Here is a 14,045-nt window from a genome sequence, read left to right on the forward strand (position 1 = left end):
TCCTCTAACTTTACTATATTTTCTCTTTTACCCCTTTAATCCACTTTATTGTTTTCCATCTCTTACCCCTTCAATCTCAATTTTTTTTTAATAATACCCCTTCCATCAAGCTATAGTTTCTTTGGACCCACTTTATTTCATTTAGAATAATGATTTTCCACCGCCCCCCTCTGACATACGCTCCTTGACGTGGCATATACTAAAACCATAGATGTTTTTCTCGAGATAAACAACTGCACAAGTTTATGGAGATATACAATTGTGTATCCCAAGAAAAAACATCTATGGTTCTAGCCCATACCACTTCAAGGAGCGTATAGGGGTGTATGTCGGAGGGGGCGTCAGAAAATCACGACTCTTTCATTTATTCTTCACCTCCCCTAAATTTACTATATTTCCTTTTTTACACCTTTAATCCACTTTATTGTTTTTCATCTTTTACCTATTTAATTTCAAATTTTTATAATAATACCCCTACAACTTTATTTTTTTCTCTTTTATTGGAAATAATTTAGTTTGTTGATGTAGTTATTTTCTAGTCTTTTATTAAATCCTTATTTATAAGGACTTTTCTGTAATTTGACCTTGGTAATTAATATAAATTCCTGCCAAGCTCTCACAATGAGACTTGACACAATTATTCTCAAATTCTTCTTGGTATCAGAGCCAAGGAATTTTCTCCTTTCTCCCTTTCTTCTCTTCAGTTTTTCTTTACTCATCTAAACCAAGAGTCAACCTCATTCGACCTTCTCCCTTTTGGGGGTCTTTCATTTTTTTTATTTTTCGTTTTATCACATGCTGCAATAATGCGCTGTGGGTTTACCCTATGTTAGGGTTTGTTTCTTTGTAAAAGGAATATAATTTTTTTTGGATCCTGCGATAACTTGGAACAAGCCGAACAGAAACTCGACTCTGTTTTGGTCCCGATAATTCTGCAGCAGCCCTAGAACCTCAGTTTTTGGTCTTACGACAGCCCTATCACTTTCGTTTCAGTTCTGTGATAATCACAGCTGCTTCGTCTTGGACCTACGACTTCACAACAGCAGTTTCTGGGTTCGTTTTTGGTTAGTGGCTGTAGGTTTGCGGTCGTTTTGGTCAGGCGACAGTTGATTTGGTATCGTTTTGGACCCACGACTTCAGAACAGTTGGTTTTGGCTTCGTTTTTGATCTGTGGCTATAGATTTAGCGTCGTTTTGGTCAGACGACAGTAGATTTGGTGTCGTTTTGGACCTACGATTTCAGCACAGGTGTTTTTGGCTTCGTTTTTGATCTGTGGCTACAGATTTGGCGTCGTTTTGGTTAGGCAACAGTAGATTGGGTGTCGTTTTGGACTTACGACTTCAAATCAGGTGGTTTTTGGATTCGTTTTTTGGTCAGTGGCTAAAGCTTTGACGTCGTTTTGGAGCTACGACTTCCAACCAGGTGTTTTTTGGCTTCATTTTTGGGTCAGTGGCTGTAGATTTGCTATCGGTTTAGCCTACGACTTCACAGCAACAATTTCTGGTCTCGTTTGTTGGTCAGTGGCTGTGGTTTACCTTGTGACAGCCCTAATACCTTCAGACTTACCTGAGATTGGTCTTTTGGAGTAGTTGGAGTAGTTATTGATTGGTTTGTTAGATCTCGTGGCGTGAGTACTACACTAGTTGGACTCTCCTTTAAGAACTTTTTACATAACTACTCCTTCAGATCTCCCTTCAAACCAAATAATGTCTTTGGAACAAGGAATTACAACTTCAGTCCTTGGGTTTACCTCTTCTGCTCAACGTATTACTACTGCTCTTCTTGATGGTCGGAACTTCCAATCGTGGTCTCGATCTGTATGGCTCTTTCTCGGAAGTAGAGGAAAATCTGGTTGGCTCTCTGGAACTGTTCCTAAACCACCCCTAACTGATCCTAAATTTGAATCATGGGAGATCGACAATTGCACTATCCTTGGGTGGCTGTTCAATTCCATGGAGCAGCGTATTTATATCATGTTCATGTACCATGAAACAGTTTCATCTTTATGGTCAGCGCTTACTCGGACATACGCACATTCTCGGAATGACTCGAGGATTTATTAACTTTATCGAGACATTGCCCAAGCTACCCAAGGGACTCAGAGTGTAGCTGATTACTTTGGCTACCTTCAGTCACATTGGGAAGAACTTTCTCACTATGAGTCTATGGCTGAATTGTCTTCCGAGGCAGCCGATTATGTTGTCAAGTGGATTGCTCGACATCAAACATATCAATTTCTTATGGGTCTCCGTCCAGAATTTGAGGCACTTCGCACGCAGATCCTCAACACCACTCCTTTACCATCTTTGTTTGAGATATTTGCGACCATTGACAATGATGAGCGTCGCCGCCGTATTCCTCCTCAGACTCAGACCCCTGGCATTCTTTCTGCTCCAGCTACAGATCAGATGGCCTTAGTTGCCAACTCGAGTTTCTCTGACCACCGTACCCTTAGATCAGGGAATCGTGGCCGTGGTAGCCGTGGTCGTAGTAAAGGGAGTGGCCTTACTTGTAGTCATTGTGGGAAGACTGGTCATGAGAAGGCTCGTTGCTTTCAGCTCTATCCTCATCTGATACCACGATCTTCCTCCATTTCATCTTTGGGACAGACTGCTCCTCGTGCTGCTACAGTGGAGTCTTCATCTACTGATCCATCTTCACTTAGCACGATTAACTTGCAACAGTTACAGACTCAGATTGCCACTATTGTCCGGGATCAGTTTCAAGCTCACACTAAACCTTCTTCGACGGCGGCCTCGGGTATTACACCTCCAGGTATATCCTCTGCATTCAATGTCACTCAGTCTAGCCCTGCTCCTCTAACATGGGTTATTGATTCTGGTGCCTCTAATCACATGACCGGTGAGTCTAGCCACTTTACTTCTTCTACTTTTTCCATCACCCATAGAGAAGTTCGCCTTGCTGATGGATCTCTTACACCTATCCACAGTAAGGGTACCATGTCTTTATTCTCTAGGCTTTCCCTTGATTCTGTACTTCATGTCCCTAACCTATCTCTTAATCTTTTGTCTGTTAGCAGTATTACTAAATCTCATAATTGCTCAGTTACCTTTTTTCCTACTCACTGCATTTTTCAGGACCTGACTTCGAAGAGGATTTTTGGCAAGGAGTATGAGAGGGATGGACTGTACGTGTATGGATCTCAGCCTAGTGCTGCTCCGGCTTCTGTACTTCCATCGTCTGGCAGTCACATTTTTACATCACATACTCTAGATTTATGGCATGTTCGCTTAGGACATGCCAATTTTCAACATTTGTGTTCTTTATTTCCTGCTTTAAAAACTGCTTGTAGTGGACATAAATTTCAATGTTCTGTGTGTGAACTTTCTAAACACACACGTACATCTTATATTCCACGTATGCATCGATCTAATGCAATATTTGATTTAATTCATTCTGATGTACCTTCCCCTGTTACTGCTTTTAATGATCATCGCTATTATATTACCTTTATAGATGATTACTCTCGTTGCATATGGGTTTATCTGATGCGTTCACGCTCTGAAGTGCTTCCAATTTTTGTTAATTTTCTTAAAATGATTCAGACTCAATACAATATCACTGTTAAATCACTTCGGTCTGATAATGGGGGTGAATATATATCTGATGGGATTCGTTCCCATCTTCATGAGAATGGTATGCTTCACCAGTTGACTTGTCCTTATACTCTTGAACAGAACGGGGTGGCGGAACGCAAGAATCGCCACCTCATGAACATTGTCCGCTGTCTTATTCGCGGAATGCATGTTCCAAAGTCATTTTGGAATATGGCAGTCCTTACTGCGGCTTTTCTGCTTAATCGTGTTCCAAGTCGCACCTTGGGAGGGCAGGTACCCCTTCATGTCCTTCAACCTGATAGCATTCTTTTTCCTATTACACCTCGTGTCTTTGGGTGCACGTGTTTTGTTCAGGACAAGACCCCCAATCGTACAAAATTGGATGACAAAACCATTCGATGCATCTTTTTGGGTTATTCTTCTATGTCAAAGGGGTATCGGTGTTATGATCCAGTTTCTCGTCGTATCATCCACACTCTTGATGTTACCTTCTTTGAAAATGTTCCATTCTATCATGCTATTTCTACTTTGCAGGATTCTCTTACTTTGCAGGACTCCTCTCCTATTGTGCTACCTTCCCCAGTTTTTCTTCCGCCTTCGCCGCAGCTTCAGGTCTACACTCGTCGCAGTCGCACTCACCCCTCTACACCCTTGCCAACCTCCTCCTTGGATTTAGGTATACCTTCTTCTACCTCCACACATATACCTGTTCTTCTTCTGTCTATTTCTGACTCTCACTTACCTATTGCCCTACGCAAAGGTAAGCGACAGTGTGTTACTGATCATCCTATTGCCCAGTTTGTTTCCTATCAGGGTTTTTCTTCCTCTTATCAGGCCTACCTTACCGCAACTGATTCTATTCGGGTTCCTCGGTCTGTCTCAGAGGCATTAAGAGACCCTCAGTGGACAAAAGCTATGACTGCAAAAATGGATGCTTTGCAAACCAATAATACCTGGGAACTTGTTTTTCTTCCGTCTGGGGCGCGGACTGTTGATTGTAAATAGGTCTTCACAGTAAAATATCTCGCAGATGGTACGGTTAATCGGTATAAGGCGCGACTTATTGCTAAGGGATTTACACAGACCCCAGGGAAAGATTTTGGTGCCACTTTTGCTCCTGTCGCCAAACTCTCCACTGTTCGCCTTCTTATCTCCCTCGCTGCGTGTAACTCTTGGCCACTTCACCAACTTGATGTCAAAAATGCCTTTCTGAATGGTGATTTGACTGAGGTTATTTATATGGACCCTCCTCCAGGGTTTCGTTTTCAGGGAGAGTATTCTGGGAAGGTATGCCGTCTTCTTAAGTCTCTATATGGTCTGAAGCAGTCCCCGCGAGCTTGGTTTCAACGTTTTTCTGAGGTTATTCTTTCTCTGGAATTTTCTAGATGTCACTCAGATCATACTTGCTTTGTTCGTCGAGGAGTAGATGGTTGTTGCACCATTGTTTTGGTCTATGTAGATGATATCATTGTGACTGGAGATGATGCACAGTGGATCGATAAGGTTAAGGTCGTGTTTTTGAGGTTAAAGACTTAGGTCCACTCAAGTACTTCTTGGGGATAGAAGTGGCTCGCTCTAGTCATGGTATATCATTGTCTCAGCGTAAATACACATTGGATCTTCTTCAAGACACTGGGATGCTTGGTTGTCGTCCAGCTTCCTCCCCTATGGATCAGAATCATCGTCTTCATGCTGATTCTGGTGATCTTTTATCAGACCCCTCCTCTTATCAGAGACTTGTAGGTCGTCTGATTTATCTAACTAATACTAGACCGGATTTGTCCTTTGCGGTTAGTGTGGTCAGCCAATTCATGCATACTCCGCGTACATCTCACCTTGATGCAGTTTATCATATTCTTCGCTACCTGAAGTCACGTCCTGGTCTTGGCCTTTTCTACTCTTCCACTGCTTCGCCGCATTTATCTTGTTTTACAGATGCTGATTATGCTGGCTCTCTTACAGATAGGAGATCTACCTCTGGTTTTTGTACCTTTTATGGTAATAATTTTATCTCGTGGAAAAGTAAGAAACAGAATGTGGTATCTCGTTCTTCTGCTGAAGCTGAGTATCGTGCTATGGCCCTTGGTACATGTGAAATAACTTGGCTTCGGTCTTTGCTGACAGAGTTGGGTTTTCCTGTTTCTGGTCCTTCTACTCTACTATGTGACAACAAGTCTGCTATTATGCTTGCTTCTGACTCTGTTCTTCATGAAAGAACTAAGCACATTGAGGTTGATATTCACTTTCTCAGAGAGAAAGTTCGATCTGGTGACCTTCAGACAGTCTTCGTTCCTTCCTCAGATCAGCTTGCCGATATGTTTACGAAGTCTGTTGGTCCATCTATCACTAATTCTCATCTTGTCAAGCTTGGTTTAGTTGATATATTCTCCCCAGCTTGAGGGGGAGTATTGGAAATAATTTAGTTTGTTGATATAGTTATTTTCTAGTCTTTTATTTAATCCTTATTTATAAGGACTTTTCTGTAATTTGACCTTGGTAATTAATATAAATTCCTGCCAAGCTCTCACAATGAGACTTGACACAATTATTCTCAAATTCTTCTTCTTTTACCCCCTTAACCCAAAAAAACATAGTCGTGTCGTAGGCATGGGTGAACTCTAGTCTATATAATAAAACAGGACGGTTGTTTCACCTCCTTTGTCTCAATCTTAATACACCATAAAGAATGTATCTCGATGATTGCTTCTATCTTTATTGCTTTTCCTCTTATACCCCTCTCCAAGAATACCCCTTCCCTTTCTTCTTTTACCCTATTAACCCCAAAGAGGATGCCCATACCATAGGCACGAGAAAACTCTAGTGTGTGTGTAATATATCTATATACATAAGAGCATGATCAACAGACCACTAAAAAACCTAAGGTTTTTGTCCTATATGGGTTAGAAGTATCAGAATGGACTGGTTTCTGGTGACGATGATCTCTAGGCACGAGAAAACTCTGGAGTGTGTGTAATATATCTATATACATAGGGGCATGATCAACAGACCACTAAAAAACCCACGTTTTTTGTCCCATATGGGTTAAAAGTATCGGAATGGGCTGATTTCTGGTGAGGATGATCTCTATGGCAAGGGATCATCCTCACCAAAAACCGGCCCATTCCGAAACTTCTAACCCCAATTGACAAGTTGAAGAATCGTGGACCATCCTTTTCTTTGTAAACCACTTTTGATGGGCTAGAAGTTTCAAAATGGGTTGATTTTTTGTGAGGATGATCTCCTATAGAACAAAAAGTGTGGGCTTTTTTGTTGGTTGGAGATCCTTTCTATATATATATACTAGAGTTTGCCCGTACCTATGGCACGGGCATCCTCTTTAGGGGTTAAAGGGGTAAAAGAGGAAAAAAAAAATATTAAAATTGGAGAGGTATTATTGAAGAGAGATTTTATTGCCACACCAACTTTTGCTAACACCATCCCCAATTCATATAAATCACCAAAGATTAGCACACATATTGATATGGCATTAACAAAAGTTGGAGTGGCAATAGCAGCTCTCTTATTGAAAAGAACTTTGGAGTTGAAGAGGTAAAAGAGGAAAGATAATAAAGTTAGAGGAGTATTATTGAAAAAGGAAAGGAGGTGGGGGAGGAAGAGAGGAAAGACAATAAAGTTCAAGGGGAGGAGGAAATCAATAAAGTTGGGGGGTCACTGTAGCTGTGGGGACGTTTATCCCCCACAAGTAGGCCCCACTATTGTGTTTTATTATTATTATTATTATTATATATATAAGACAGAGAGAGAGAGAGAGAGAGAGAGAGAATAAAATAGACAAAATTAGCATATAAAAAGGATTAAAGGTTAAATTATCAATTTCAGACCTCCATTGAAAATCGAGACGCTTTCCTCCTTGATTTTCTACCCGTTCTAGCTGTTTGGTCAGAGTCCTTCAACAACTGGACACCAATCATTTGAAGAGGCCTAACAGCTTCAACTTCCTTTTCCTTAACCCTGTCTTCTACTTGCGTTTCAGCTTGTTCGACCTCCTCTTCCTCTTCCTCAACCTCATCATCTTCAGCATCTTTAGCAACATCCTCCACAGCATCTACATCATCCAATGTTTCTGGAAGCTCTGAATCTCCAATCTCACTAGACTTTCCAAGATCACTGTTTAATCCTTCTCCAAGAAAACGACGTTTCCAGAACTCAGTATTTCCATCTTCCAACTTAATCCGTGAAATTAGTTCATCAAACTCCTCATCGACCTGCAAAACAGATGACATAGGAACTGATTCAGACTAGAAGTTGAACAAGAAACAACCTATTATTATTTTTTGTGTCTAGAAGATGAAACGTCTAAGGGATAAAGCTCCGAAATGTGTCATGAGAACTATTAACCTCTTCCTCTTCTTCCTCAATAGGAGGAACCCAAAGAGGCCGACCACGTGAACGATTTATTCTCCTTGCTTTTTGCACTCGTTGGTAGAGAACATTTCTAGTTCCATCTGTTGGTAAACCTTGTGCTTCTAACTCTTCCTTTAACTCAGAGACAATCATCTTACTAGCAGCCTTAGGCTTTAACAAATTCTGGTCAGGACCTTTTATAATCTTCTTCAATCTCTCCACTACTCTAAGATAATCAGATTCTGATGCATCTCCTAAGGCTGTTAGTCCATCATTTTGAAGGGTCTTAAGCAGCTTGCGATGGTGTATCTTCAAATCTTCAAGACATCGTTGCTTGAAAGAGGTTTCCATCGGGTTCGAATAAATGAATCCATCGACATCAGGGTCCAGAGGGGTTTTCCCTCTGCGTGGGACCCATCGCTTGCGCTCTCCTGTAAGTCCCCCCTCTTCTATGTACCTGATGATTGAGTAAAAAGAATCTTCATTCAGAAGCAGAATCTATAATAAAAAATCATTATTCTAATTAACTGAAGTATATAGAGTTGCTTTACCACAAATGAACAAAATAAGGAACTGCAGCAAAGAAAATGCTTCATGAAATTGGTGCACACTTGACCGAGACCGGTATAGCCTACCTACACAATTTTTCATAATATTCTTTGTGTATGCACTACAAATTGTGCACCATTCTTCTGCATATTTTCTTAGTGTTATCCTGATATTTGGGCATTGATCACTATTGGGCATTTTCAATCCTGCTAAGTTGACCTAAAACCCTCCTTTTAGGATTTTTTTTCCCTGTTTTGTTTCTCAAGTGTTTGATAAAAGATTGATATCCATCATTTGAAAGTCCAGTCTAATTTCATCATGTCATTTGCAGGCATATTTTCTATAGTCCAATGCCTTAATTCCAGTACCAAGTAGAAGCTTGTTAGACTAGCTTCCTGACTGCACATAAAAAAAGGGGGGCTTGAATTAAAATGGATAGACCCATGTATCCATGTTCAAATTATAGACAGGGTACAAGACTGATGGAATTACTTTAGAGTTTTAGTTAAAAATTGTTCTAGACATTGACCCAATTTTAGTTTCTTAATTGTAGCACAATCACTTTTAAGGGAATATAAAAACTTTTGCTTAAATTAAGATCATCAGAAATTAAGAGAGTTCTCATTTTCTAGAATTAAGAATGTGGAATTGCAAACAGAGTAGGAGTACCTCACATACTCTTATTTTTACAACAATGACTGAAGAATTTATGTCATCCTTAAAAAAAATTAAAGGGTATAACTTCCCTCTAATACTCGGCATACGAAGGCAAAGTTGAAGCAGTGAATAAGGAGGTCCATGGGAGAGTGGACATGTGAATGAGCTTTGTTCTCAATGTGAACACCCAGATCTATAGGAAGGAGGAAGAGGATCTGTTATGAGGATGGTGAGGAGGAGATTTAGAGAGCCTCCTAGGTTGGGTGTGGAGTATGGATCAATAAAACTGCCCACACAAAAGACCCAACTAGTGAAGATGATTTTTAGTTGTTTTAATTCTTCTCTAGTTTATACTAGGGTCTAAAACTCCATTCCTAGGCTTAGACTAGTTGTTCATTTGATGTTTGATACCCTATGACTCTATGATTGATAATACATTGCTACTATATTACATTCTTACTTCCCTACATTTTTATTGTTTAATGTTTATTTGACGTTTGATGGTTGTTTACTTGTTTTTATAATTTTTTATCAATTTATTATAACTGTTATATATTTATTTTTTAAATAAATGGAGGCTTACACCTCGCCTCAAGTACGCCTTGGGTACTTTAAAACACTGCTTTTAACCTCTTGACCCCTCCCGTTACGATTTTAGAACAATGAAGACATTTTATGTACACATAACTTCTCCCCGCACCCGAATTTGGTCTATCAACTTCAACCCATGCTTCCAAGCGAGGTTTTTTCTATTACCCCCACCTTTTTGCATATCTTTACCACTTCCTCTAGGCATTTCTATCAACTACCATCAATCACCATCATAAATAGGAAGAATAAAATACATAACAAAAGAATCAAACACAAAAACAAGAGAGAAATATGAGATTTTGAAGAAAAAAAGGTAAAAACTTTAAGAAACTAAACTGAAAAATCGCATACCTCAAAACCTAACAAAATCCTTGATTTGTTGCTTCTATTTGACTACAATCTTTGTAAGAAAGTTGTACGAAGCAACGGAATTGAAATCGGAGCTCTAGTAAGAAATCTTGGTGTAGGGAGAAAATAGGGTTTCAAAGAGGGATTTTTAGATTTCTCTTCAAAACTTAGGTTTCTAAAACAAAAAACTATTTTTGTGTAAAAGAAAACAAAAATATGCACACACACACACACAAAAAAAAAAAAAAAGGAGGGGGGGGGCAAAAAATGACCCACGGTTTTATGGGTTGCCACTTAGTTCGAATTCAATTCATGGTTTGCAACTCCATGATGAACTCACTTCATAGGGGTGGGAAGAGAATTCTTAGTTCATACTTGGGAACCCACTCCATGTATCTAAGAATTCCATGATAGCAATTTATGCATTATCTGGTTAAATAATTAATTCTAAGATTATGAGGCAAACCTGGCAATGTAATCGATCTCATATCCCAGTTCAGCTTCTTCTTGTAAAGGTTCAATCCACGAGCTAACTAGAGTACGATATTTTTTGCTCAAGATCATTGCTCTTGGTGGAATGGGTTGATTATCTTTACCCATTGCCTCGAATGCTTCAAGCAACTCAACAATCCTTCCTGATAGCAAAAGATAAATAGACCAGCTCAAGAGCATAGTAAATTTAGGTGGGCAAGCATAGAATATAGAATCCTCATTGAAAAACTATCAAAAGATAAAAACATTACATTATACTAGTCATGCTATCTGTAGATAAGTGTAAAACTTAGGTTACACTAAAAAGTCCTGCAAGGGTCATGGAGCAACAAAGTATTATAACAAATACCAAAACAACATCAAAATTCTGATGGAGACTTTTGAGACTATGCATTGAAAAAGTTGAAATAGAATTAAGAATTCGAAACTTCAGAATTTACTTTGTCCGTACTAATTTGACAAAGTTTCTATAAGGAGGATATGCTGCATTACAAGTTTCAAATGCCAAACAGCTAACTCCTAAGGTGATAATAATGGATGGAGTGGTCAAATTAGTAAAATCTGTAAAATTATGCTTGTTTATTCATTGATGTAAATGCTATACCATGAGTTTGAGTTCCATTTAAGTAAATTTAAGCAAGTAAATGTTTTAGATTTACTGTAGAAGAAGGATGTCAAGTAATTGAGGATTTGAGTTTTTTTCCCTAGACAGTTTAAAACACTCACACATACCTTCTCGGCATAAAGCCCGTAGATACAACGAAAGTGGATCCCCAAAGTTCCCATCATTGTGTAAAAATTTTGTTCCTCCTTCAAAGTTCTTAAGAGCACGAAAATGCCGAATTGCCTCTCGAACGACACAGTATTTAGTAAAGCACTCCACCAATAGCCTGAGTAAGGAGGTGTTAAATTTATCAAGGTCATAGACAGGCCTCCAAAAAATTGTGAAGAGAATGAAAAGATAGAACTTTGCTTTTTTGTTTTGTTTGTTTCGGCTAAGTAAGATAAAATCGTGCTTCTAACAAAGTTCTCTATATATATATATATGTAGGTACAATATGCACCCTCCTAGTCCAACCTCACAAAAAGAACAAAAATATGTTAAGTTACACAGATCTTGCAAGAGCATGAAACATAAGAACTGAAAAGGGTCAGAAAAAGCAGTTAAAAAATAAAGAAAAGGTGTAGAACCCAAGATAGATTAAAATGTTTAGCAAATCATTTTTTTTACATTTGATGAGCGTTTCCCGAAAGTTCTGTAGTGTTTCCCAAACATGTCCCTCACATTTCCCACATTTGTGGAAAACTGGATTTCACCTGTGTCCCAAAAGCTTTCCCCATGAAACACCTAGCCTTGTGGGAAATGCATTTTCTTGTAACCACGACTCAAAAGGCAAAGACAATATAATTCATTAAAGAATATGCCAAAATTCTAATACTGACTCCAACCTGAAATAACTCTACTCCATTAGGGTTTGGAAACAGCAAAGCAACATTAAAGTCACTAATTGGTAGAAACCAAATGATATGTGGACATAATTCTAAAAAATGAAGAAAACAATAAAAATAAACAAATAATGATTTCTGTAAGGCCTTAATTAACAGGATTTAGAAAATCGATAATCAACCAAACCTCTTGTAGCAATTAATGTTTTTACCATGCTATATTAAGTTTTCCAACAATAAAAGATAAACCTATTACAACTAGCAAAGAATTAATTCACGATGGAAGAGAATTTTGCGTACGCATAAGTCTTCAAATTAGGTTGCAAACGCTTGTGATCTTCAACCATCATGCCAAGTAATTCAGCTACATCTTGCACCCTTCACATTAATTTCAATCCAAAAGGGACAAAAAAAAGGAAAAGAAAGTTAGGATTTTACAAAATACAGTAATTGAAGTCGTATCATGAATTCTGGTCAACTATTTACAAGCAATTGAGCTAGATAATACTACTAAAATAAAGGGAATTAATTAATGCTTAAGATAATAAAATTAGATAATCACTATAAATAAGTAGCAACTCTTAGCCAATATATACGTACATAACAGGCACTTTTATTTATCTGGGGTGGATATATGACGTAAGTTGGGAGGAATCATGTCATATTGTCTCAGCTTATTAAGGGTGTTTTTTTTATTATATCCAAGGTTTAAAATCTCATCTCAGGGCAATGTTTTGATTAGGGAGATTGTCTCAACTGAAACATTCCTTAAAAAGGCAATGTTTTGTTCCAGTCTAGGACGAAAGCGAAATGTCGCTATAGGATACAAAAATTTAAACCGTGATTATAATTTATACCTATTTTATAGTTTAAAAATATTTAGGGTAGATCAATCTCTCTCTCTCTCTCCAACATAATATCAGAGCTGCTTTTTTATTAAATTGGTGGATACATAATTGATTCAGAAACCCCTGTTAAAACATAAAAGTAGAAATCCAAACATTTATCCATCAGTCAATGAGCTAGATAAGCACCTACTCCTCCCAAAATAACAATGAGCAAAATCAGAGTGCCTTGAATCATCAAGTCAAGCAGTCAATTTGGTGTAAACTATAGACCCGGCAACCACCATTTACATCATCTGCAGATGTCAGCAGGATTAATATTCAAATATACTTGAGGCTGGTATGATTTGAATTGTCTCCATCCAAAATTCCATAACTGAATCGGGTCCATCAATTATTTTTCCATATCATAGCCACACGCCGTCTTGTTCCCATGTCCTAGCCATAGCTGGGTAACATAGATTTGTGAATATTTCAAGATTTAGTTCGAAACACACAAACATGATAAAAACATTGTGTACACAAACTGGTTGATAACCTTTGTTCAACGTGCATTGCATTTTGGGCCTAAGCTTGAAACCATGTTCTGAACAGACAAATTAATATTTTGCCAAAAAAATGAAGAATATAATGGCAGCAACACTTAGTAAATAATAGACAAAATGCCGTGCTCAAGTAAACCAAATAAATCAGTGTAGATTGCTTATGAAGGTATGTAGAAGAAGCTAGTGAATAAGTTAAATGCTACAATTTACCTATCATAGGATTCAGCCCTGGTATATGCCTGTATCACCCAGTTATATGTCTCTGTATCAGGTTTCATAAAATCTGTCATGACAAGTCAGTAATCAGTATCATGAAAACCTGTTCATAAAATCTGTCATGGTAAAGCAGTCATTAGCATTTAGCACCATGAAAACCTTGAGCACAATGGACATCTTAATAGGTCACATCCGCAGACCCACGAACCCACACCTCCCAAATCAACCAGATAAGCATTACGTCCAACATTCTGCTGGAACTCCTAACAGACAACAATCCTCTGTGTCTCTATATCTTATACCGGAATCTCTATCTCTGTTTACACAGAGAACATAGATAGTCGCATGCTTACAACTCCGCAGAACCTACAAGCACCTATGTAGCATCTAAAGACCCACACTTAATACTTGAT

General features: G+C 38.5%; 1 protein-coding gene across 2 annotated transcripts in view; it reads right to left on the reverse strand.

Annotated features, from left to right (window-relative positions):
* The window catches only part of PTAC3 (plastid transcriptionally active 3), a 32,247-nt gene that overhangs the window by 5,863 nt on the left and 12,339 nt on the right, over positions 1–14,045 (reverse strand). For both annotated transcript variants that reach the window (XR_015173901.1, XM_086429066.1), the window contains exons 5-10: positions 13,627–13,699; positions 12,327–12,404; positions 11,313–11,470; positions 10,555–10,723; positions 7,938–8,400; positions 7,421–7,804 (exon numbers count right to left, since the gene is read on the reverse strand). Coding sequence is in view for 1 of the 2 variants with exons in the window: in XM_086429066.1 (XP_086285192.1) it covers positions 7,421–7,804; positions 7,938–8,400; positions 10,555–10,723; positions 11,313–11,470; positions 12,327–12,404; positions 13,627–13,699 (1,325 nt within the window). In the remaining variant the exon portion in view is untranslated. The remainder of the gene's footprint in view (positions 1–7,420; positions 7,805–7,937; positions 8,401–10,554; positions 10,724–11,312; positions 11,471–12,326; positions 12,405–13,626; positions 13,700–14,045) is intronic.

The sequence above is a fragment of the Akebia trifoliata genome, chromosome 16 (genome assembly GCF_017979445.1).
Source record: "Akebia trifoliata isolate Shusen 1 chromosome 16, ASM1797944v1, whole genome shotgun sequence".
Classification (NCBI taxonomy): domain Eukaryota; kingdom Viridiplantae; phylum Streptophyta; class Magnoliopsida; order Ranunculales; family Lardizabalaceae; genus Akebia; species Akebia trifoliata.